Source organism: Saccostrea cucullata, unplaced genomic scaffold (genome assembly GCF_032062105.1).
Source record: "Saccostrea cucullata isolate Sc308-1 unplaced genomic scaffold, CSIRO_AGI_Scuc_v1 ctg369, whole genome shotgun sequence".
NCBI classification, from domain to species: Eukaryota; Metazoa; Mollusca; class Bivalvia; order Ostreida; family Ostreidae; genus Saccostrea; species Saccostrea cuccullata.
This window is the reverse complement of record NW_026922785.1, coordinates 7,350-31,709: the sequence shown is the minus strand read 5'-3', so window position 1 is coordinate 31,709 and position 24,360 is coordinate 7,350. Positions and strand designations below refer to the sequence as shown.

The 24,360-nt window shown below is 33.4% G+C and overlaps 2 protein-coding genes across 2 annotated transcripts; one reads left to right on the top strand and one right to left on the bottom strand.

Annotated features, from left to right (window-relative positions):
- Positions 1 to 889: 889 nt before the first annotated feature.
- On the bottom strand, positions 890 to 8,641 carry LOC134262462 (small ribosomal subunit protein eS25-like). The gene is made up of 4 exons (XM_062744852.1): positions 8,576 to 8,641; positions 6,445 to 6,537; positions 1,355 to 1,538; positions 890 to 999 (listed from the first exon to the last, which is right to left on the bottom strand). Exons 1-4 carry the CDS (start codon positions 8,576 to 8,578, stop codon positions 917 to 919), a joined length of 363 nt encoding a protein of 120 aa, XP_062600836.1. The 5' UTR covers positions 8,579 to 8,641; the 3' UTR covers positions 890 to 916.
- A 230-nt stretch (positions 8,642 to 8,871) lies between these two features.
- On the top strand, positions 8,872 to 23,504 carry LOC134262460 (etoposide-induced protein 2.4 homolog). Its single transcript, XM_062744851.1, has 16 exons — positions 8,872 to 9,054; positions 11,136 to 11,280; positions 11,608 to 11,668; positions 13,251 to 13,317; positions 13,645 to 13,769; positions 13,880 to 13,996; positions 14,286 to 14,397; positions 14,605 to 14,716; positions 14,956 to 15,030; positions 16,478 to 16,629; positions 17,486 to 17,659; positions 18,483 to 18,536; positions 20,752 to 20,887; positions 21,086 to 21,307; positions 21,439 to 21,639; positions 23,402 to 23,504. The coding sequence occupies exons 1-16, from the start codon at positions 8,991 to 8,993 to the stop codon at positions 23,478 to 23,480; spliced, it is 1,896 nt and encodes a 631-aa protein (XP_062600835.1). The 5' UTR covers positions 8,872 to 8,990; the 3' UTR covers positions 23,481 to 23,504.
- The last annotated feature ends 856 nt before the right edge of the window (positions 23,505 to 24,360 follow it).

Genomic DNA, 24,360 nt, shown 5'->3' with positions numbered 1-24,360 from the left:
TAAAAATACATTTTTCAAGCACACTAGCTGCAGTTAATGAGAGCAGCAGGTGTTTTTGTTAGGGAGTATTCTAGGTCAATTATACATAAACTTCAGATGGGAAGATTAGATCCGCCTAACATGCTTGAAGTTGAACATATATTCATACACAGTAATTGAATTAAATACTTAATCAAAAAATTCTTTAAAAGCATGAAGACATAAATAAGGTAACAGTATGAAATTTTATACAGTTTTTGCCTCCTAGTTTATACAATCACTCAAATAAAAACATTTTTGCTAGAACTATCATATCTAGTGTATATGGATCACCTTGAGGAATGCGTGAAAAATTTTACAGCTCTGAAACGGCTGCATCAACAAAGAGTAGCTCGCCACGCGAGCTAACTCAAAAATGGCGACACATTTCTTTCACAAATCGTGTTCAGCTTTAAGTCATAGAAGGTACTTTTCTACTAATGAACCCTGCACCATTCATGCCCTCTTAAAATCAAAAATTTCACTTAGTCAAGTTAGTCTGATTTAGGACTGAGGAAGATGCTCCACAATCATCCTTTGCATGTACTCCCAACGAGAGCTTTTGCCTATGCCACATTGAATTTTAGATGAAAAAAGTTAGGACAAAAGGCCTTAAACATCAGACTGCAAAAGATTTCCACTGTTCCAAGTTTTCTAGTTTCATTATTTCTACAAATGCAGTACTATTCCATTTTCAAAACAAAGGTCAAGGACAGTGGCTGGTAATTATTTCCTCCTTTATTTCTACAAAAAAAAATTGATTCCCCTTAATCAATTCAATCTAGACAAGGTAACTTGCCAAGTAGTTACCTGGAATCTATCACACCCTATACCTGTTTCAGGGTGTAAAATAATGAAATAATGACAAGACTTCTTTGTTTTGTGGAGACAAGTTTATTTAAGCATCTTCTCCTTCATCCCCCTTGGTCATCCGTGTGTAGATCAGCTGTGAATGATGCTTGGAAACCAATCTGATTTTACCTAAAACAGAAAGTTATGTCTTAATAATATAATGCAGTACATATTTCAATTTATTTCTCCTAGTCCAACTGATTTTCATACTTTGACGAAGGTTTTCAACTAGAAGTTCAAGCATAAAATTATCGAACAACTATATCTCAGTAGTATAGTGTGAAAACTATTAATCTCATTTATCTTACCCATTTTGAAATACTATATTAAAATATTTTTTCCAAATCTGAATTTCTTCTCTTTCTTTAATTATGCAAAATAAAACACATGTTGAAAACCAGTTTTAGTATTTACAATCACTTTATCAACTAAATAGGAAGTTATATGATTTAAACACCCCCACCCCTGTAAGATCTGTCCTTACCATCCTTGCACAGAGATCGGAGAGCCTGCTTTGCCAGGGATCCTCGGACCTTCATTCTTTCTGACACTACGGATGGGGTGATTAGTTTGTATGTGGGTACCTCTTTCAGAAATTTGTCATATGTAGCTTTATCAAATAAAATCAAGTTGTTCAACTTGTCCCTGACTTTTCCCTTAGACCACTTCTGCAAACAGAAAATTAGAAAACTTTAACATATAGGTTACTTATAGAGAGCATTAGTGAACTGTTATATCAATACAGCATTACAAAGGAAATGTACAACATACACTGTTCTCCATATTCTTATATACGCTGTATTCCAAGAATATTTTAAGCTGTTTTCTAACTGTGTTACAATAAAGGCATCAAGAAATCATTATAAATAAAGAAGACAGTTGTTACACGGTGTAGTACCTAAACGGTTGCTATCAGAAAAAATTGCGCGTTCTTTACTGCTATCTGAAAATTGAGCGGTTGCTAGTGGAAAAAAATGGACGAAATTGTAAGTATTTTTCTTCGCTGGCTCAACAAAATGGTCAATAATTCAATTATTAAAGTTTAGCCGCTTGGTATTTCACCCTTACGGAACGTTACATACATTTTGAAACTAACATGTATATTTAGAATTTTAATGAATTGAAGGATTGCTGATATATAAGACGAAAACTGTCGAAAGCGTTGGACACATTTACATGCACGTAAGAAATATATTAAAATTGCGTCAAAAGTTTTAGATATTTGATAAAAATGAATAGACAGTTCGTTGTGTATTTGTAAATATTATTGGTTATTTTATATCATTCTCCGCTTTGATGGGTTTCTGAAAAACTAGAGCGTTTTTATTAGGAGAATCTTGTGTTACGGCTACTATTAGACAACGGCACCGGTTACTATTTGAATAGGTTTAAGTTTTCAAATGTTTTCAAAGTTTTCATGAAATCACATCCTCAATTTACATAATTATGTTATGCAATTATACATGTTATAGTTCCTTAAGAAAACTAAATATTCACCGTATATTCTTTCTTAATGATTGACTTGTCGTGTATGTTACTTTCGATCATATAATGTCAAATTAATCGTATATTTATATGTATGTTGTAAATAATGGAGTTTGTATGTACATGTACCCTGTACACATAGGCTTTGGAACAGGGGGAAGCTAAGCTTTCTCACTTTTTTTGCAAAGATACAGACATAATATAGGCACTGAAAACTTGGGCTAATCTTTTTTTTATTGGACCAGGTGTAGCCCCCCCCCCCCATCTTTCAATTTGCTTTCGACGTCTATGGCACATGCACACACACAACTGTTTTGTATTAGCCATTAAATCATGTGACCATTCAATTTATTATATTCCAGCTATGTTATTATGCCAGATTGATTAAATTTACGATTTGGAATTTTAAAAAATCATAATTATCGATTCACAAACCACGAGAGATTATTTGTCTCAAATATTTACGCAACCCACCTCTACAAATCTAAACATAAACCTACAAATTAGCAATCTCTATATCTGATTTTAAAAAAATATGAATTGAAAAATGAATAAAGCTCACATAAAGTTATGAAACAATGCATCACCGTACTTCGAAAAAAGAAATATGGAATTAGAAACATTTGACAAAGCTTATACTTTAACTTGACTAGATATTATATATGTTTTTAAGTATACATGTAGGCTACAAAAATCCCCAAAAACTCTAACTTAAGAAAGGTTTTAAAGAAATTATTGTAATTGATTGTAAATATATATTATATGCTATTTCAAATTGATTTACGGGTCACTTCGTGAAGCTTTCTTTTTATTTGTGTAGCAATCCTTTTCGAAGATCAGCTCTACTTTGCAAAAATACGATACATTCGAGTTACAGACGCGCCCCCTCAACATTTTGTTCCAAGCATAACCTTTACCTTCTAAAATGTTCATTGAAAGGCCTGTTGACTTTCTTCCAAGCATAACTTTTACTATATTGTCTGAAAATTTTCATTGAAGCCACCCCCCCCTTTTTTTTTTATTGCAGTATAGTCAAAGAAGGGTAGGCGGTAGTGCGTGAGAAAAAATGGTACTGAAAGAAGTTTGACAATTTTCCTTTTTTTCCATGTCAGCCTTTTTAAAAATAGATTTGAATTTTTCTGCCCCCCCCCCTTTTTTCAAAATCGAAGTTACACCCCTGAGTTAAGATGGTAAAAGTCAACTGCATACTAGTATAGACATCTTATTTCACATGCAATTTGGGATATTTAAAATGTATATTTTAGACATTTGCTGCCATAAGTTTGTTTCATATCTCTGTTAAAAAGGAAAATTTTCAAATAGCAGCCGATGGGATGTTTTCAGTTACTAACCGGTGCAATATATTCTAAGACACTGATAGCAACCGTAACTTTAAAATTTCGTGTTTTATCCAAAAATCTCTTTTAGAATACACTTTTCAATTTTTCAAAATTATTTTTAAGTATTATTATAGATTGACGCATCTTCAAATACCAAAATACCCACAATCTGAATAATAGATGATTTAAAAAAGCATGAAAACTGGGTATTTATTGACTTAAGATTTGGTACAGGCTTCGGAAATTTTACTAATTCTAAATTATTAGAGGGCTATTCTGCAAATTACACATGACAACATCTATAGAAATACCTTACTTGTTCCGTACACCCGGACTTTTCAGAGACTATCTTGATTTGGGGTCATAATTTCACTGTTTTACAACTTGTTATAAGAGTTTTCAACATTTTTATTTCTGCTAGCAGCCGTACAAATTTCGAATAGCAACATTGAACGCGGTTTTGTTCCGATAGCAGCCGTTTAGGTACTACACCGTGTGTTAAGGAAAGTGTTCATCAGAAGTACTGTATTCCACCTTGTACCATATTAATCATTTATATAATTATTCTTTGTTCAGACTTGTCAAAATCCGTCGGTCCTGTCGGCAAGGCCGGTTAAAATTTGTCTGGACCAATATTCAAGAAAACGTCGGTCCAGATGACTGTTTGAAAGAAATTGAGCGTAATGCAAATTTAATAAAGGTTGGGATCGGGATGCGTAATTAAAGGTCACAAACCCAGAAAAAATGGCCGTGTACACAGCATGTTGACGATAGCTAAGTAAATTTGTTATAGCAAAGTCATAAAACTTGTCATTAATGTCTATGTAAAAGACTGTATCCCAAGAAAGGAAACTTGATAGATTGAAGGCTATTGAAAATAATAAAGTACATTTTGGTGCTGTTATTCATATGACTTTTTCAGCTTGAAAATAAAGGTACAAGTATCTGGTCTGACAAAAGTTTGACTGGTCCGACAGACCAAATGTCTGACAGTAAGTAAAAAATTTCGACAAGTCTGTTGTTGTGCATACCAAATGTAAAATCTAGACCAGTGTTTGAAATAACCATGCACCCAACTGCCATACATGCCAACTTTCCCGATTTAGGCGGGATTCTCCCGATTTTACCCTTTCATCCCGCCTTCCTGATCGGGAAAGAAAAATTGCCCCAATTTCCCGCTTTGAAAAAATTCAGATTTTCAGTTTCCCTACCGCCGAAATTTGTCAATCGGGATAAGAATATCAGAGTTGTTTATTCAATGCACACAGATAAGTCTCGTTGTTTATTTAGTATGCAGAGTTAATTAGCCACAGGAAATCACTTCTCGCTTCAACGCACACGCTGCTGTCCAGGTACAGGTAGCTTATAGCCTGGAGCATTTAGGGGGTTAATCTTTTCAGTTTGAAGGGGTATGCGAAGTGAAACATATAGATTAAGGGCTTAATTATTAGTTATTGTATTAAAAACAAAAATTAAAGTCAATAAAATGATAATCAAACAATAAAATTGGAATCCAAGAAGATCGTTTTTTTTGAAAACGAAAGTAGAAAATTTCAAAGCATATATAGCTGTTGATTTTAACTGCTAATAATAAAAACATTGTATAGTTTGTCAATTAAAAAAAAATATTGAAAATAATATAGATTAAATAATACTCTCATGTTAAGTACACTAAATTTCTCTCCCCCCCCCATTCTTCCATAGATCATACTCATATTGTACATTGTATTTCTTTGTTACATATATGTCAAGGAAATACCAGAGACCCATATGGCATTGCCAAGACTGCAAAAGTTCATCATGTTCATGATGTAGTCTTTTACCATTTTAATTTTTCTTTGGGATGGGTGGGGGTGGGGATAATGTGTTAAAAAATTCATGATTTAATTAGGCCTATTTCTTCAAATTGTTTAGTGTGTGAGATAAAAATAATCATGCACTGTCTATATACTTACTTATAGGAAATAAAGTGACACTTGTTTTAAGGGTACATACCAGAAACAAAATGTAAATTGATAGAACAGAGTGACAACTATTAAGTAAAGATATTTAAATTTGGAAAAATAAAACTTTAATTTGTATTGTTTTTTTTGTGCTGTATTAATAAGTGCTATCAATATTATAATTTTGAAAAAGTATTTCATAATCATTTATTTTCACGACAAAATGTCGCGAATTTAAAGCTTTGAAAATTGTCGTCACGCTCAAAATCCCCCATGGGAATTTTCAAAAGTTGGCATGTATGAACTGCCCTTGTCGTTGGTGAACAAACTTGCATGCATCAACACCCAGCTAGACGTGAAATATTTTCCATACATTAAAATTTAGATTTTATCTCTTGTATTGGCAGCAAAGTGTAATAAGCAAACAGATAGAATTCATCAGCCTATAGGTTCGGGATCAGAGATATGGTGATTTTGCCCATTTCAAATCAGTGCCAAAAATTTTCTTTTATAGAAGATAAATATTTTCTCGGGCTAATTGATTTTTGGCAGGGCTGACAACTTTTACTAGGAGTCAGCCCTGGATGTCTAGTTTATTTTACGGAGATATTGAAACACTGTTTAGACCCTTAAAAGGACATGGTAAGGTTAATCATTATAGTGCTCTCAATTTATTCATTTTAAGGTCAAAAGTTTAGACTTAAGTCAGCCCTGTTAGATTGAAGACATATAGATGTAAAAGATACCAAACTTAAAACTGTAAAACAGCCTATAAATGCATATGCATCTATGATAAAATAGATTACCTTCTTTTTGGCCTTTCCGCCACCTCCTTCCTTCTTCTTGGCGGGGGCTTTCCCACCCTTTGCCCCTGCTTTGGGGTCAGGTTTCTTGGCTCCCTACAAATATACATGTAAAAAATATCAGTCGTACTCTGAATTTTTTAGTCAACATGAATCATGCTCATATACCTTATGAATCCAAATAAACTGGACCTGTAAATAACTTTATCAGGGAAAATCATTTCCAATCATATGCCTTAAAATTCCTTCATCATTGGTAAAATTATAATATCAAGTCTGGCTTTTTCAGCAGCAGCCAAACTCCTTTTGTATTCTTCATTATCATTTCAGGGCAGATCCGCTCTGATTTGCTACATTGCGAATAATAGAAAGTATATGGTATGTATTCTAACTGTAGTGGGGGCTTGTTCCAAGACAAGTAAGATTATTCTAACTATGTAGCTATCAGTTTTTTTTTGTCCGAATTTTCTCAAGCAGAGAATTACAGCTCTGCAGCTAAAAATTACATACAGAATTTAGAAATATGTATCAGGTTGGGCACAGCCTACCATTTGGTACTTTATCCCCCGTTTGGTAGATAATCTACAATATCGGTAACGAATTTTACTAACCAAATGGGGGACTTTTTTATTCTATTGCAATTTTTATTAAAATAAAACAAAAGCGCATTTATTCAGGCAATGGGGGATTTTAGTGAATATATTCCTCTTACAATTAACATAAATCGGTCGAATTTCTATGTGTAATTTCTCCGTAACTTCGTAAAAACAATACCCGTAGTTGTATGTAACAGCCGAACTTCTTGATCAAACGATAAAAAAAATCTTTATTGTGTCTTGTTGGATAAAAATCCAATTTTATACAGTGATTTAACTCTTGATGAGTTAACTTTCAATCTCTTTTTGGATCTTCGTCATTGTTTATCTCCATAAAATCCTGTTAAACACGAGCTCCTCATGCCTTACCGGTATGGTGGGCACTTCCTGCTATAAAGTTATTTTTTTCCAGAGTTGTACGTAATATTTGTTGTTATTTTTCTTTTAGGATGAAGTTGCAGATTCTATGCGATCTTTTGGGGTTTAATATGCATATTACTGGTGAATTTAATAAATTCGAAAAATAATATTCAATAAAAGATGTACAAAATGGCTTTTGCCATTATTCTTGTTTTTGTTCCAAGTACATCGTTTTAAAACAATAATTATGTCATACTCTAACTGCATTTACTATTTCTATGAAGAACAAAGCCATTGTGTTCAAAATAAAAAGAAATGAAGGCAAAAGTTATTTTTCTTCTGATTTCCTTGTTGAAAATTAACACAAATGTGCCTCCGTAGTTAAATCCGACTTTTCATCAGGTTTAAAAAAGATCATCGTTTTGATTGGTTTGCACTAATTGATTGGTTGCCCGGATAATCGAAATAGAAAGTAAAGGACATGATTGACAGGTGCAGCATCGTTGGAGAAGGAGGGAATTTTCTTTTAAAGTAAAAAACGGAGAAACATTACACTTGTTTACATAAGCTACGTTTTTTGTCAAATTTTTGAACGACTCTGCGCAAAAAATTGCACATAAAATTTTTGATTTTTTTCACCCAGAACACCGATAAATATCTATATTTTATTCCACATGGTTTAAAATTATGCGAAGGTCCACTCCACTCTATGGAATTAAACACAACCAATTTTGTCCCCCATTTGGTTAGTAAAATTCGTTACCGATATGGTAGATTATCTACCAAACGGGGGATAAAGTACCATTTGGTAGGCTGTGCCCAACCTGTGTATTTTAGTATAGTCTACTTGGGGGCTAAGTTATTTTGTCACTGGACCAAAACTGGAGGAATGCATTCAATAACATTCGTATATATAACATTCAATTCATTAAACTTATTAATTCATTACTGTCATGATACATTTTAAGTTTTGATTGTGACCATAAAATGCAGATATGCATATTCATTATCCCCCCTTTTTCCATGTCACTAAACATAGAACTCGACGGTTAAAATTGATGCGTTTGGATCTTTTTCAATACGAAATGTATAAATTACTCTTTAATATTGCCAAAGAAAATACTTTGGGGAATAAAGAAAAGAATTATCAGGCAAGATTGGGTCTCAATTTGACATACCATGCTACTAGTTGAGAACCACGTGAAAAAGAGGCCAAATGAGCCCCACAATGCAATAGCCTTTTTTCCGGGTCCTTATATCATTACAAAAAAAGTTTCCTCTAACAGCACTTTTGAAGTAAAAATAAAAATGTCTCATAATATAGTATTGTAATTTTCAATGAATTCTACTCTGTCAAAAACGATAATTGAATTCCTTTTATTACTTTTAGTTATTTACAAAAATCTATTTTTATTGATACAAGCAACATGCGCAGAAATTCTGCGTAGTTTTTACCATAACAAAGAAGGAGGATAAGGAGATAGCTGAAAAATTTCATATTCAAATAAACCATACATATATCACTGATTAAAATCGTACAGCTGCACGACTATTTCATCCATTATGGTTGAATGACACGACTGAAGTCAAAGAATGGCCGATTCTACGAAAGAAATAATCAATGGAATAATTCAAGGATTTAGAGATAGCATTTTAGGTAAGATTTTTTTCTCCAGGCATCATCATTAGTATCGGAAAATACTCAAAGCAATTAAGTACATGCAAGTATTCGATTGTAAATTATTTGAAATTTAACAACTAGTCCACTTCAGAATTCTTTACTTGAGTCAAACTCAAAGTGTTGTCATCAGTATATCAGTATATAATATAACATGTAACTAGTTATAAATTAGAAAATAAGATGGATGTGTTCAGCAGTTGAGTTTTATAATACTGAAAAGATGAAAGCGCTTCACTGTAAAAGTAAAGTCTAATTGTTTTTAATGCCAAATCTATTAGCAGTTTCTGCTGTCATTTTTTCTACAAACTTAACTGAGATAACATGTTTTAAGATCACATGTTTTATTATTACCTAACCTACTATATAAAATGTAATTAGGCATTTTGAACTGTTTCACGATTCATTTTATGTTTTTGCGTGATCATGAAACAGTCGAACTGTTGACCGGGCCGCAGAATGAACTGTTGCCCGTTTAAAGCGTCATCGTGATATTCAAGCGTTTTGATGATCATGACATCATTATTTACCTGCTATATAATTAACTAAATTGGAATAAAACACTCAAACAATCAATTTATTAAGTATTAATTAAAATTATTAAATATTAATTTAATCTTTATTAACATTTTATGTTCAGCTATTTAATAGACTGGTATGTGAATAAATAGTTGTTAAAACTCTTTTCTGATTGTTTGTGTGTTTTTATTCCAATTTGGTTAATTATGTAGTAGGTTAGGTAATAAAACACTTATTTAATGACTACTTGCATCGTCGGAAACCCACGGGTGATCTCGTCTCTACTTATCACCCGTGGGCCAACTCGCCGAAAAATCATCGTATGTAATTAAATATGCATGAATCATTTGATTGGCCGCATTACAGAGTCGCGATGCGCAACAACGAATCACAGTTCACGTTACGTATGCAAGTTCGGCATTGCCAAAAACATGAAAAACTCATTCCGTAGTTAACGCAGCTGATAAATCCACTCACCGGTGCATTTTGCAGTTAGAAAGAGGTACTCCTTCATAATATCTGACGGATATTAATGTCAGTGACCTGTACGAATTGATTTTCATTGTTTTAAATCAAACTTCGCACGTTTTAACGAGCGTCAAAATATTTACCATAAATAGCAAAGTAATAAACGTATTTTTCAAAATTGAAGAGTTCCAACTTTCTGATTGGTTGACTAAAAACAACAAATTAGCATATTTTACGGCGATATTTCGGCGAGTTGGCCCACGGGTGATAAGTAAAGACGAGATCACCCGTGGGTTTCCGACGATGGACTACTTGGTGAAAAAGTCAAACTATTGTCCCTCGGTAGTGGGGAAGACCTGGGAATCTGTTGCCCTTGGCCTTCGGCCTCGGACAACGGTTTCCCAGGTCTTCCCCACTACCGAGGGACAATAATTTTACTGTTTACCTCGTAGTCATTAAATAAGTGTATACTGTTAGCACTATTATTCTAACTTGTACGAGAGAGGAGAAAGTCTGAATCTCTAGCAAGGTGTTCTTCTGAGTTATCTGGGGACTGAACCTATCTGAGACATTTCTTCCTCCTTCAAAGTCTTTGGCCCCAAAGACACTGATCCATACTCTACCAGAGTAGATCTTTCACTTCTCACTTTTTGGGCACAGTACCAAATATCCTTTTTTATGACTTACTGAGCATATTCTAGAGATAAACATACAAAATTGTACATACTGATGTTACAAGAAATTTGTGACCTTTTTCATGTTTAATGTGGCCTAATTTCTGAACTTGATAAGTTGATATGTTCTCTCTAAGTAGCTGTGACAACTTTAACAACCATATATATCTATATTTTGACGTCATGCAGTTATCATGAGTGATGATTGATGAATACTTTTGTCCAATGACTGTACCTTACCAGGGGGAGGGGGGCTGTTATAAACTGATCAACTCTCCATCATTGTTCCAAATACCTTTTGCTGCTATGGATAGAAACAAAGAAGAAAAAAAATCAATTAAAATTAAAACTGTTGCATCTTTAAGATTCAAATATATACATGTACTGATTTTTTTCCAGGTATATTGAAAATATTTAGATATGAAGCAGCTGATGCAAATATTGGTGGTGAGCAAAAGAAAGTCGAACCCAAGACAACTCTTGCACGTCGGAGAGCAGAAAAGCAAAAATTAAAGGGAAACTTGGAGAATAAAGAAACTAAAAAGTAAATATAAAGTTGATATGAAGGTCAAAGTTAGCTATTAAAGGATGTGAAAGTTAATTTCATGTTGTCAAATCTTGGAATTTTAATAATTAATCTTATTTTATCTGAATGTTAGCTATTCTGACATGTTGCCTATTGTGATGAAACCTTGAAATCCTTCCCAGTAAATTCGATTGATAAATCCAGAATATTGTTTAATCCACCAGATTGTTTAGATCGGTGGTGTTCAAATTTAAAAAGCAATATCACCATGTAAACACCACCAAAAAGTACTGCTGTCTGGAACAGTCGTATACATTTTTAAACGTACAAATGTATATTTTACAGGGACCCCACTGTAAAGCAGAGACTTTTCCAATGTTCTTTATGGAATGGAGGTGTATTTTTGGTAAGTTGTTTTGATTAAATACGGAGTTAACAAACATCTGTGACAGATTTTAAATATCTTAGCATAATAATAAAAATACTGGTATAAATAGACCAGAGGCTGTAATGAAAACTACAAAATTCATGTGACATTGAATTAAGGTCATAGCATATCCTTTGGTCATATGTAACTTTCATAGTGAAAGTGAGCTGCTGTTTTTATTTTTAAATAATACACACAGACCTGACTACCCTCCCACTTTTGGCATAATTCTTCCGCTTTTTACCACAAAATTACGCTATTACGCCACTGATATTAATTTTACGCTTTTGATATTTGCTTTAAAATCCATTATGAACGTCTGAATTTAGAGTCAAAGTACGACCCGCTGAAATGAATGAGAAGTTTTTAGTAAAAGTAATTAATAGAGGACCAGTTCAGTAACGTACGTACATGTAATATACCTAGAAGTTATATGTACCTGTAAACTGGTATGGAGAAGATTCGGAAGAACACGAGAAGTCACTACTTACGTTAACTATAAAATGATATTGCGATAAGTACAGCCATTTCTATGCTCAATTTAGTTTATTATACCCCCCGCTTGAAAAGTGGGAGGGTATATAGTGATCGGTATTTCCGTCTGTCTGTCTGTCCGTTTGTCTGTTACGCTTTATCTCTTATCCACAACTCCTCTCATACTACTGAGTGAAGTTTAATGAAACTTTCACAGAATCTTTATTACATATTGCCATTGTGCACCTCCTATTTTACTTTTTTGTTCGACACATATTTTAAGTTTCCCATAGCAAAACATGGACATTACCATTATATGTTTACCTATGACGTCACATATAGAAGCTTCTGGATAACATTTGATAGGACGAGTTATTCCTCTTTACACATTACCGTAAAACAATATATAGCAACGCATGGACATTATGGGAGGCGGGGGTATCATTTATTTAGCTCATTGCTCACAGTACCTCTAGTTTTAACATTGCTTAGAACAAGATAGAGAAACATGAGGGTTAAAAAGAGAAAATACCGTGCTATTATGTACGATTTGTGCAGACATGCAAACGCAAGCCTTTAACAATGAGATTTGATACAAATTGACCAAATTCTTCATTAAGGGTGTGTGTTTGATTTGAGTTTAATATAGGAAGCTGGTATTTTACAACAATTTTTTGCCAATAGATGATTAGAAGAAGAAAGGTTAATGCCAACTTTGTCTAGTATTATCCAATTGTAGTTGTTTTGAAAGAAAATAAAGTATTGCAGTAAAACAACAAAATAGGAAAACATGATTGATCACGCCTTAACCTCTGAAATTCCACCAAAAATTTACTGAAATTACACCCTTGCAATGAAAAGGGTAGGCAGGTCTGTACACAATTGATTGAAGACTATAACAGCTTTAGAAATTTACTACTAGTATAACTGAAGATTCAAGATAGTTGTTTATTTTAGTTGTAAATTTGTCAATGTTTGGACCATAGTGAAGTTTGCTGCTTTAAATTTTATGAGAATTCTACAAAGTTTCTTCAAAAATATATTTTCACTTTAGCATACCCATCTTACTGTTGTTATTTCTTTCTAGATGAGTATTATATTATTCCACTGGGCCTTACTACCATGTTTGCTGTGGTTTACAGAGTTGATATTTGGTGAGTCCCCATGGAGTTCAATGTATGGCGTGGCTGTCACTCAGTATTAAATTTGTTTTAATTATAAGTTCTTAAAATGTTGTTGACATCATACAGGTATTGTTGATTTCTTTTTCAGTGGAAATAAAGTTTAATTTACTGGTATATAGAATTTAAAACACATATCAAGTATGAAATGTCAAAGATGTTTAATTGTAAATGTTGATACATGATAGGGGAAGACCATTCATGAAAAATTAAGCCTTAATTGAACAGGATAAATGAAGAGTTTTTACCCTGACACATGAGAAGTAGAGAAGTAATAATTCTTACATGTATCTGTTGTAGCTGGATCAGAAAACATTCATGTGACCTGGCTCTGGATCAGCTCCATCTTGTCCTGGATTTTCGGAGCTCTCTGGATTTTACCTTTATTTGCCATCAGTAAGATTGTTAACTGCATGTGGTTTCAGGTTTGTATTAGCATTTTTTTCCTAAGCCACATAATAAATGTACAGTTTATTTGTACTTAATGATAAAAAAAAATATTGTAAGTGGTATGTGTTCATTTTACAATTTGCAGGATATTGCAGATGCAGCGTACATTAAATCAAGGGGTCGTCCAACTCCAATAAATCTGAGTGTATTGGTGGCTGATCTACTTTTCAGTGTTTTGCTCCAGGCATTCTTCCTAATCCAGGTAACTTTCCAAATTTATCATGTGCAAAATAACAGAGTAACAGCAAACAGTGAAGAAATAAGTGATGCATGTCCAAGGTACAGTAGGGGGGGGGGGGGTGTTACAAATAACTGACACATATTCTTAATCCAAATATATTGTTACATGTTTATTCAAAAATAAATTCAGTAATTTTCATTTTGTGACATTTTAGATTGTGCATTTCAATTTTTTAATGCTGTTTATATGTTCAAGTGTTTAAAATTAATAAAATAAAACAGATAAATTTATTTGTAATTTTTAATTGTAGAGTACTTTGGCCACATTTCTACCTATCCCTGGGATTGGTTATATGGTGGGCTTTCTTCACATGACCCTTCTCTATTCTCTGTATGCGTTTGAGTACAAATGGTTTAATATGGGTAAGCAATGTGTTATCCATAATTCCATATCACATGAATATTTTAAAATTTTTTCTTCATTCCAGATCAGTGCAATGAAAATAGTAAACTATTATATAAATTACAACATTAATTCTGAAAAATAAAAGATAAACCTAAGCCATTTTTGTTAATAAAATGAGCCGTTGCTGTCATTTGATCTCTGATTTTCTTGTCTCTAAACCTTAGGCTGGGAGGTACACAAGCGTCTAGCCTACATTGAGTCATACTGGCCCTACTTCTTTGGGTTCGGTATTCCTTTGGCCTTTTTAACGTCCATGTCATCCTCTGTGATCATAAGGTACAAAATTTTATCAGCAAATTATTAATATTTATAGGTAAATCCAATAAAAATTTACAGGTAAATGTTAATGTATAATGATGTCTTGGTAAATAAAATATAGAACAGAAGTATTGAAGATATTCTGTTTTGAATGCAATAAAATTATATGGTGGTGGTAATTATAACACATTGCAATCAGTAATGCATGGCAATGTTTATGTACTGTCCTTTTTTTCATGTTGTTTTCATTCTTTTAGTGGTTGCATTTTCTCCATACTCTTCCCGTTGTTCATTCTGAGTGCCAATGATGCAGATGAAAATTCACAAATCTGGTATGTCATTTCCATTCCATCATTTTTGAATTGTAGCTAAGGTTGACTGTAAGACAAATGTTTTCCCTTTTGTTTTATGCTCCCTGTAAAGAATTGCGGAAGAACAAATGCTATACTCCTGATGTGGACATTGACATTACTGTTTTAGGTTAATCATAATGTTTTAGAGCATGTTCTGAGGTATTAACTACAATCCCTTCAAGGATCAAACTTGCTTGAATGATGCATCAATAAATGCAAGCTATACACTTTACATATTCAGATTGATACTTTCTGACTAAATGTATGTTTGATGCATCTATATTTGCACACCAGTTACTTGTTCCAAACTTTGGAATAGAGATTGGAGGCCTGTTCAACTGGGGAATGCTCGTGAACATTTCTATTTGATGTATAAGAGATTTTGGCAAGCGCTCGTGAACGTTCGCTCTCTTGAACAGGTAAATGTTTTTGAAACAGGTACATTCCCAGATAGCTACAAGCTTTACATTGATCAAACTTGGATGATATTTCTAAAAAAAAATACTATCAGCCATACTTCACATGCTGCATCTGACCTATATTTTCATATGTGAAAAGTCAGAACAAAATTTTTGGAGATGGTTTCCTCCTTAAGTAGAATTAGGCCTATAAGGATAGTACTTACATAGAAGGTGCATGTAGGGAGGTATAGCACAAGATATGCTGAATCTTACCTGTATATCTTGGGACAAATAGCCAGATCAATTCTTAAGAGCAGGTACCGGTAAATTCCCTATTAACTGTATAAGGACTTCTGGACCAGACTGAGCATGTAGCATATTTTAGGATTGCTTTGGATGCTACAAGTACTGGTAATCTTTGGACTTATTTTAGTCTATCAAAAGGCCTGTAGGTCAAAAGACTAAATACATGTACTACATGTACTAATATAAGGTTAATGAAGTTATATACATAAATAAGAATGTGAATTTATACATGTGAATATTGGCTATAGACCCTTTTCCTGTGACATAGTTAGCCAAGGAGTTATTCCCCTTAGTTGCCATCTTGTATGGCAAAGTAGTGAATTTTCCTCTTTGAGCAACCAATTTTAAACATGCTTGCAAGAAATATATGGGGGAAGTATTCACAATCTTAATATCATGAATTAATAGATGCTATAACAAACATATATTCATAAGAAAATTAGCATTATCTTTACCTCAGTAGCCGGTATAACAAATTGAACTTAGATGAATAATGAAGGGATCTGGGAATGTTGCCCTACAGTATGGCGGCTAAGGGGAATAACTCCTAGACAAAATATGTCATAGGAAAAGGGTCCATTCACCAATACAAGTTCAATATCTCAATTATTATTATTTTTAACAATTTCATTGAATAATTGAACATTATTTAATTTAACCTTGTTATTACATTCAAGGTGACCCTTTCAAGTTCTAATTCCTTATATTTCTTTTTGAAGCCATTCACCATTGAGACTTTTTGCACCAGTTGTGATGATAACAAATATTCTTTTTCGACAATCGGTGAAATCCAAAAGTACATCTATAAATACTCAACAGACCTCATCTCCCAGGAAACAGACACGCATCGCTGAACCACCAACCTATAGATGACAAAGTGAAAACTATGAACTTCTGAATACTAAGTATAATTAAGTGTTGTGGGAGTGAATGGTCAGAGACTTTTCATATATAATAATTATTTTATAATGACAAAGAATGTGGTGATATTATTTGAATGAAGAGACATTGTAAAAGGAGAATGGAATTTGTGAGAAAAGTAATTTTTAAAATGGGAATGATTATGGTACAAATGGACCAATTATGTGTATTGCAGTGTGCTTTGTTTGTGTATGAGTCTCTATAATTGTCAAAAATTGCATAATGATTTAATAAAAACACATTATCATTGCTTGTAATGGGATTCTGAAATACTTTGACTTTACAAATAGTATTTTTTTCTTTTTTTTTTTTTTTACAAATACAAATAGTATTTTAAAAATTTCAAAAGGCACTACATGTATACAGTAACTTCCTTTTTCTGCCTTGAATTTTAAAATTAGTAATAGCGAAAATTTTAAACAGTCCTGTGACTAACATTTATTTGAAACAATTTTTACTGAAAACAAAATCTTAATTCACAATTTGTCAATTTGAAAATATATTAAAAAAGTCTCGAATTTAGCAAATTCGCATAAAAACTTACACCTCAGTGAAAGCTAGTTTTCACTACTTTGTCCATTTAAGGAACCTAAATGTAACATAGAGGATACAGTTGTATGTCGTGATATGGTGTTTAAAGCCATATATGGCGTAACTGATCAAAAAAATATATTTTTGAAAAATACAAAATTAAGTTAAGAAATATAGTTAATACATTTAAATTAAAGCTTTCCATGCAATTCTGAACACGGAAAACACCTTGTTTCATCTAATAATACAATTTTATCCACTCTGTACTTACTTAGGCCTGTCGTTCTGTGAGGAACATAGGCCATCAACGACCGTCCTCCAACGAACACGATTTTGGGCTGCTCTGGCTGCATCGTGCCAGGTCATATTCTGTGTCCTTAGCTCCGACTCCGAGTCACGCCTCCAGGTGTTTCTAGGTCGTCCTCGTTTTCTTTTGCCCTGTGGGCTCTGTAATGTGTTATTTAAATCTTTTGTATTTTCTTCCGAGTCGGAGAAAATTCCGAGAATCCAAATTAAATTGTGATATCTTTGTAACGCAATTGACTTAGATTTTGTAATTTACGGAAAAGTTCTATATTTATATAAAGTAATGATACAAATAATAAGTTCTTATAATTTTAGTCTAATAATTTTCATTGTACATACGCCAAATATGGCTTTAATGGAGCATTGCATTGCATTGTTTCTCCTTATTACAGACTGCTCTCACAGCCCCGGTCCTTAGTATACCTGGTACCTGTTTTATCACTTGTCTACTTGAATCTTGAATATTACCGACATCTCATGTCTGGTAAAAAGAGCTTGATCTCATATTGGTAGAAACCGTCTCGCCATGAATGTGCTTTACACCAAATTCTTCACTTATTCGCGCTTCGTCTAAAGCATACATATTTCTTGCCGTTTGTTTTAAAATTCGTTTTGATCTTTCAGTGAGATCTTTATTTATTTCTTTAAAATCGTTATTTTTAAAAAACAATAAAAGAAAAGAAACGATAAATCGCCGAAAGATCGTTATTAAGATTAAGAGCACAAAAGAATGCTTGAAAAAGTTCAATCATTCTATCTCTGATTTTAGAACCCTAAGCTTCATTCAACATTATGAAGTAACGTTTTTCCCATAGATTCGTATTTATTAAGTTTCCCCCCTTTTATTTATTAAACACCACATTTCGATTTAGCTACTATATAATGCTTCAAACGGTATGTCATTTCTCTTCATAGCGATAGGTCTTATTTTGAATGCTTGTTATCGTGCGACCTTTTGACACTTGACTTGGGTCGTGTTGAGTAAAAACATGTTGAACAGAAATCTCTTATTTTCCCAAGGTACTGTAAAATTTTATTGATATTAAGAAATATCCGAATGTCATGGCAATTTACATGAACGGAGTCACACTTAATAGCTTTGTTTCAATACCGGCACTTCGTTCAATATGTTAACAAATATTTTTATCATTTATAACAGCTTGCGTTCATCGGAACCTTTTCAATTAGTGATGTCAATAAATAAAATAAATAAATATTTTATGTAAAGCCTGAAAAAATATTTTATCGAGTGAAAAAAATGTATTATCAAAGTTTTTTTTTATTATTATGCATGTATGTATTTTATAATTTCATCTAAAGATATTGCAAACAAAATTCTTTTATAATTTTTTTTTGTGCATGCACCAGTGAAATGACAGTAAATTTACATCTTTATCTTCTCAAGTTTTATATCATGTCTTTTAAAATATTCTTAAGATTTTTGGATCATTAATAATAACTTAGTAATGGTCTTCATTGATAACAATCCGTTATAGATAATGTAAAGGCGCTAAAAGCGTGTATATTAGCTTATTTCATAACGTTGACTATTTGTATTTCTCAGGTTCATAAAATCAGCAATTAATGAAAACACAAAAATATCTGTGAATTCACAAAGTAAATTTATTTAGCCACGGTATCTCTTTAAAGTTCAACTGAAGTCATTAAAGTTAATAATTTTATATGAAAACTATCAAATCTCCAATATACATACTGGAAAAGCGACTAGAAAAATCAACTTGGGATTTTCTCATTAAAAAATCAACAAATATTTTTTGGATAAAAATTTACAGGTACCCAGGCATTCAGAGAGATATGCGTGTATTTTATAAATTTATACCTATTCTGTATTTTAGTTTTACTATTTCATTCACTTGTTAAATAAAAAACTGTGTAAAAAGAAAAGAAAAGAAAGTGCTATCATTGCAAGACATATCACAAATCACTTAATTTCATATCATGCTAATAAGCATTTCTAAGATTAGATTAAAAAAGAAAGTCCTATTTCTGTAAAATTGTATTTTTTTCTTTTATAGGGAACACATTCTAACATTTTTTTTTACCTTTTCTTAGACCTTTAAGAGAACTTTGAATCATATTTAAAAGACGCCATCCTCACAGCATCAGGGGTTCTACATGTAAGTCATCACACTGCCGTTTGGAACGTTTTGACTCAGGACCTCTGATGTGTGATTAAGACGCATAAAATGAAAATTTTTGCATGAATAATTTCATTTTCAAGCTTCATGTTGAGACTTTTCAAAATCAAAAATAGTTTTAAGAATTATCCTTCCTGGCTGGGGATCGGATATCATTAAGTCACGCATCATGTGCTGGTCCATGTAGGCCATTGACATATGAGGCGCCGTTTTGGTATTTACTGCCAAAAAGTGACATCACCTTTTTGAATAGGTGATATCACATATTCAGTTGGTAATATCACCTATTCAGATTCTTTCAGTATGTTTTGGTATTTACTGGCAAAAAGTGATATCACCAATTCGAATAGACGATATCACCAATTCGAATAAGTGAAATTACCTAATCTAGTAGGTGCTATCACCTGTTTGATTTGAATCGGTGATATCACCTTTTCGATCGAATAGGTGTCATCACTTTTTCGAATACTCAGTAGGTGATTTCACGTATTCCTTTTGAATACTTTTGAATAATTCCTATTCGAATTAAAAATGTGATATCACTCATTCGAATAGATGATACGTTGTATCACATTATCATTTTGAATAGATGATATCACTCATTCGAATCGGTGACATCACTTTTTGCCAGTTAATACCAAAACGGCGCCTCATATTGACAGGACCCCCTTATGTTGGAATAGACTCATAACTGTATAATGTATTACTGTAGTTTTATTTGTAAAATATCACTTTTATGTGTTGCATTCTCCCGCTCGTATTTGTAAAATATCACTTTTATGTGTTGCATTCTCCCGCTCGTTTTGCTTAATTGCCGAACACTGGCGATTTAGAGCTAGATCCCTTCCTCCTTCGAAATAGGAATTTTGAGTTTAGACAGTTTTTGCTCATCAAATTTAGGAGGGGTATTCGACCCCCTCCCTTTCCCTATTTCGAAAAAAGTAGCAACGGGCCTGATATGTTAATCTTACATCGATATATGGTTGGAGAAGCTTCAAGGACTGGCGAGAAAACAATAATTTAAGACGGATTTGGTTGGTACAAAAACAGATATTACAAGTTAACATCCCTTGTAGTTCTCTTGGTAGCAGTTTTTGCGGCTGACCAATCACAGATCTGCCAAGAAACCATAGCTTTAGGGTGTGATTCTTACCAGCCAATAGAAGCAGACGAGACAGTCTGTGCTACCGATGGATCACACTACAACAACTTGTGAGTTCAAAACATTTTACATATTTATTTTTAAAACTGATACATTTATAAATTTATTTCAAACATACAGCCAATTTTGTTCATTTTTTTTCAAAGAACAACACGTGTCTCAAGACTTCAGTTCTAACAACCGCAACAAACAATGCCGCTTGTTTTTTTTTTTATGAATATCATATGCATCTTGCATTTTTTTTGCAGTTGTGAATTTAACATAGCAAAGTGTAGGAATCCTGCATTAGATATTGCCTCTCTTGGGCACTGTCCAGGTATTCAGCAGACGACAACTCAGACAGGAAGTAGTTCACCTTCTACCACACTAGACCCCTATCAACAGATATTCTGCGATAACAAGGATTCCGTGGCCTGTCCAACCACTGTAGACCACGTGTGTGCCAGTAACGGTGTCATCTACAAAAACAGGTAATACTAAAATTTTCCTTCTATTATCTTTTTCTATTGTTTTTAGCAGATTAGAATACAGGATATATTCCTGTCCTATGGAGGGATGAAGAAAATTGAAATTGGTTAACTTGTAAATAATCTGTTAACAGTTGTGAGTTTGCCAAAGCCAAGTGCAGTGATGGTAATTTAAGCAAGCAAAATAATTCCTTCTGTCATCATACCACCACCACCCCACAGCCCACCACCCTGGACCCCACTCAACAGTTATTCTGTGATAACAAAGATTTCATTGTATGTGGGGCCACAGGAAGTCACGTGTGTGCAAGCGATGGTGTCCTGTATAAGAATGAGTGAGTACATATCCCCATGAAATATAAAAACGAACAGTATTCAAACTCAAAAAACCATTCAGACAATACAAATCAGGAGCAGAGCAAACACGGACCTCTAAAACTTCAGAGATGGGATCAGGTGTCATGGAGGAGTCTGCATGCCTTGCAGACGGGTCACACCCGCCATGTGCTTCTTGTCATGTTCGGGAAAAATTTAATTTGTAAATATTCGCCTAACAATTGTTGTGAAAAAAAAAATCAGTCAGCATTTGACTTAAGAATAGCTTGTATCTGCTTAGTGACAAGGTCCCTGTACGGACCATAGAACTTGCGAAATGATGGCTTTCAACGAAACTATTTATATTCTTGCTTCATCATCCTGTTTCTCGAAAACTTCAGCCTTGCCTCCTTACGTCGCAGGTTCGAATCCCACTGTTGGACTAAAAACCAGTCCTTCGGTTGAGACTGTAGAACCTGAGGCCCTGTGTCGCTGTAAATGCTGGCACGAAAATGATCTCTCCTGAGTGTCGAGCATACGGACAAAATTTGCAGCTATCTCCGGCAAATGGTGGCGTCTCCATATGAGTGAACAATTCTCTAGAGGGACGTTAAATACCATACAATCAAACAAACAAATTAAATAACACAGAGTCTGCTCTTGCGTATCGAATCATCTGAGAGACATCAACTATATATGCAGGTGGTAAGGATATATTGCTATAAAGCATGGAAAGTTCACGACAGAAAAGTTGAAATTGAATAAGATCCAAATATGAAATAGTTGTGTCAGATTGTGAATATTTTTTTAAGTTCACTGGGATACAACGAATTAACATATTAATAAAAGTATCTATTGTTAATTGATGGTAAACTGTCGGTAAATCTAAATGTTCAGTTGAAAATCACAGCATGCGTTTCCTCGTGTACATGTTTTGAATTCTGCATGATATGAAGGCAAAAAAGCCTTTTACCAACAGAGTGCAATTGGTAAACAATAGATTGTTGGAAAACCTGATCACCAAATTCAAAAGAGATACTTTTAATAAGAAATTCAAAATATTTTTTATATCGACTTTGCTCTATGAAAAACGTGATAACTTTAACTTTTCAATCGTCAACTTCCCGTACTTATGCAGCGATCTACCTTAATCACCTGCATACGGAGTTTATAAATCTCAGTTGATTCGATACGCAAGAGCATGCTCTACGTATGAACAATTTCTAAAACAAAGTATTGACAAACATATTGATGGAAAAACTAAAATTTCAGCAGTTTTGATTAAAGGCATCATGGTCGGTACAATGACCTTGTCAGCAAATACAATTTATCATTGAGTCAAATGCTGACTGACGTTTTTCATACCAATTGTTAGTCATTTATTTATTCACTGGATTGACGATGGATTTTCCCGTTGTTTCCCGATCACGACAAGGAACACAAGGCGGATGTGACCGGTCGGCAGGGGATGCTCAATCCTCCATAGCACCTTATCTCACCTCCAATGACTTGGAGGTCGTGTTTGCTCCATGCTCCTTATATGTATTTTTTAATGGATTTTCGATCTTGAATACTGTTCCTTTTATCCACATGTTTCATTTGGAGTATACATGTACTTGTTTGTTTAATCAAAATGTTTTTAATGCTAAATAATTTTGTAATGACTTATGGCAAGGTAAGTAAATTTTCAAGTTCCATTCGTATTGGAAAAAGTAACTGTCTACGATGTTAAAAAAGCTTATAATGCTCAAAATAGCATTTACAGTGGAATTTCTCTTTCAGATGTGAGTTTGCGAAAGCAAAATGTAGCAACGGGGCCCTCACTATTCAGACTTCGTCGTTTTGTCATCATAAATTCTGACTGGAATAAACAAATTTTTCAAAACTTGCATTTACTTATTTAAAACAAAATAGGTTCTCTTTTGCTTTTTATAGAATTTGTAAGATACAAATTAACAGTTTTTCTAAAACAATTCGAAGCAATATAACAAAAAAAAAAAAAAAAAACAAAAAAAAAAAAACGAACAAATATATCCAAAAAAATTATGATGAAGTTTAATTTGGCAACGATCGATTATTCAGAAATAATGTTGTATAAATCATCAACTGCCCTTACTTATGCAGCAATATACCTTCATCACCTGCATACGGAGTATATATATCTCAGTTGATTCGATACGCAAGAGCATGCTCTACGTATGAACAATTTCTAAAACGAGGTAAATTATTGACAAGCAAGTTGATGAAACAAGAATATCAGCAGTCTCGTTTAAAGTCATCGTTTCGTAAGTTCTATGGTCGATACAATAATGTCAGCAAATACAGTTTATAATTGAATCAAATGCTGACTGACGTTTTTCATACCAATTGTTAATCCATTATTTATACACTGAATTGACGACGGATTTTTTTCTGTTATTTCCTGATCATGACAAGGAGCACACGGCTGGTGTGACCGGTCGGCAGGGGATGCTCACTCCTCCATGGTACCTGAATCCCACCTCTGATGTTTTGGAGGTCCGTGTTTGCTCTGCTCTTATTTTGTATTGTTTTATGGACTTTGAGATTGTATACTGTTCGTTATCTCCGTATCCTTCTTGTTGTTCATATTTCTGAGGGGGCTTTTGTGATATACCGTTCAGTTGTATGAAGGATATGGAGAGTAACAGTATTCAATATCAAAGTCCATAAAACAATACAAAATAGGAGCAGAGCAAACACGGACCTCCAGAACATCATAG

Excerpts from the sequence above, each read along its gene's own strand:
- LOC134262462 (XM_062744852.1), bottom strand. Across the intron at positions 1,539-6,444 it reads GCGGAAAGGCCAAAAAGAAG|AAGTGGTCTAAGGGAAAAGT; the intron begins GTAATCTATTTT and ends TTCTGTTTGCAG. Across the intron at positions 1,000-1,354 it reads CCGATCTCTGTGCAAGGATG|GTAAAATCAGATTGGTTTCC; the intron begins GTAAGGACAGAT and ends TTTCTGTTTTAG.
- LOC134262460 (XM_062744851.1), top strand. The coding sequence starts at position 8,991 with ATGGCCGATTCTACGAAAGAAATAATCAATGGAATAATTCAAGGATTT. Across the intron at positions 13,997-14,285 it reads AGGCATTCTTCCTAATCCAG|AGTACTTTGGCCACATTTCT; the intron begins GTAACTTTCCAA and ends TTTTAATTGTAG. Across the intron at positions 15,031-16,477 it reads GATGAAAATTCACAAATCTG|CCATTCACCATTGAGACTTT; the intron begins GTATGTCATTTC and ends TTCTTTTTGAAG.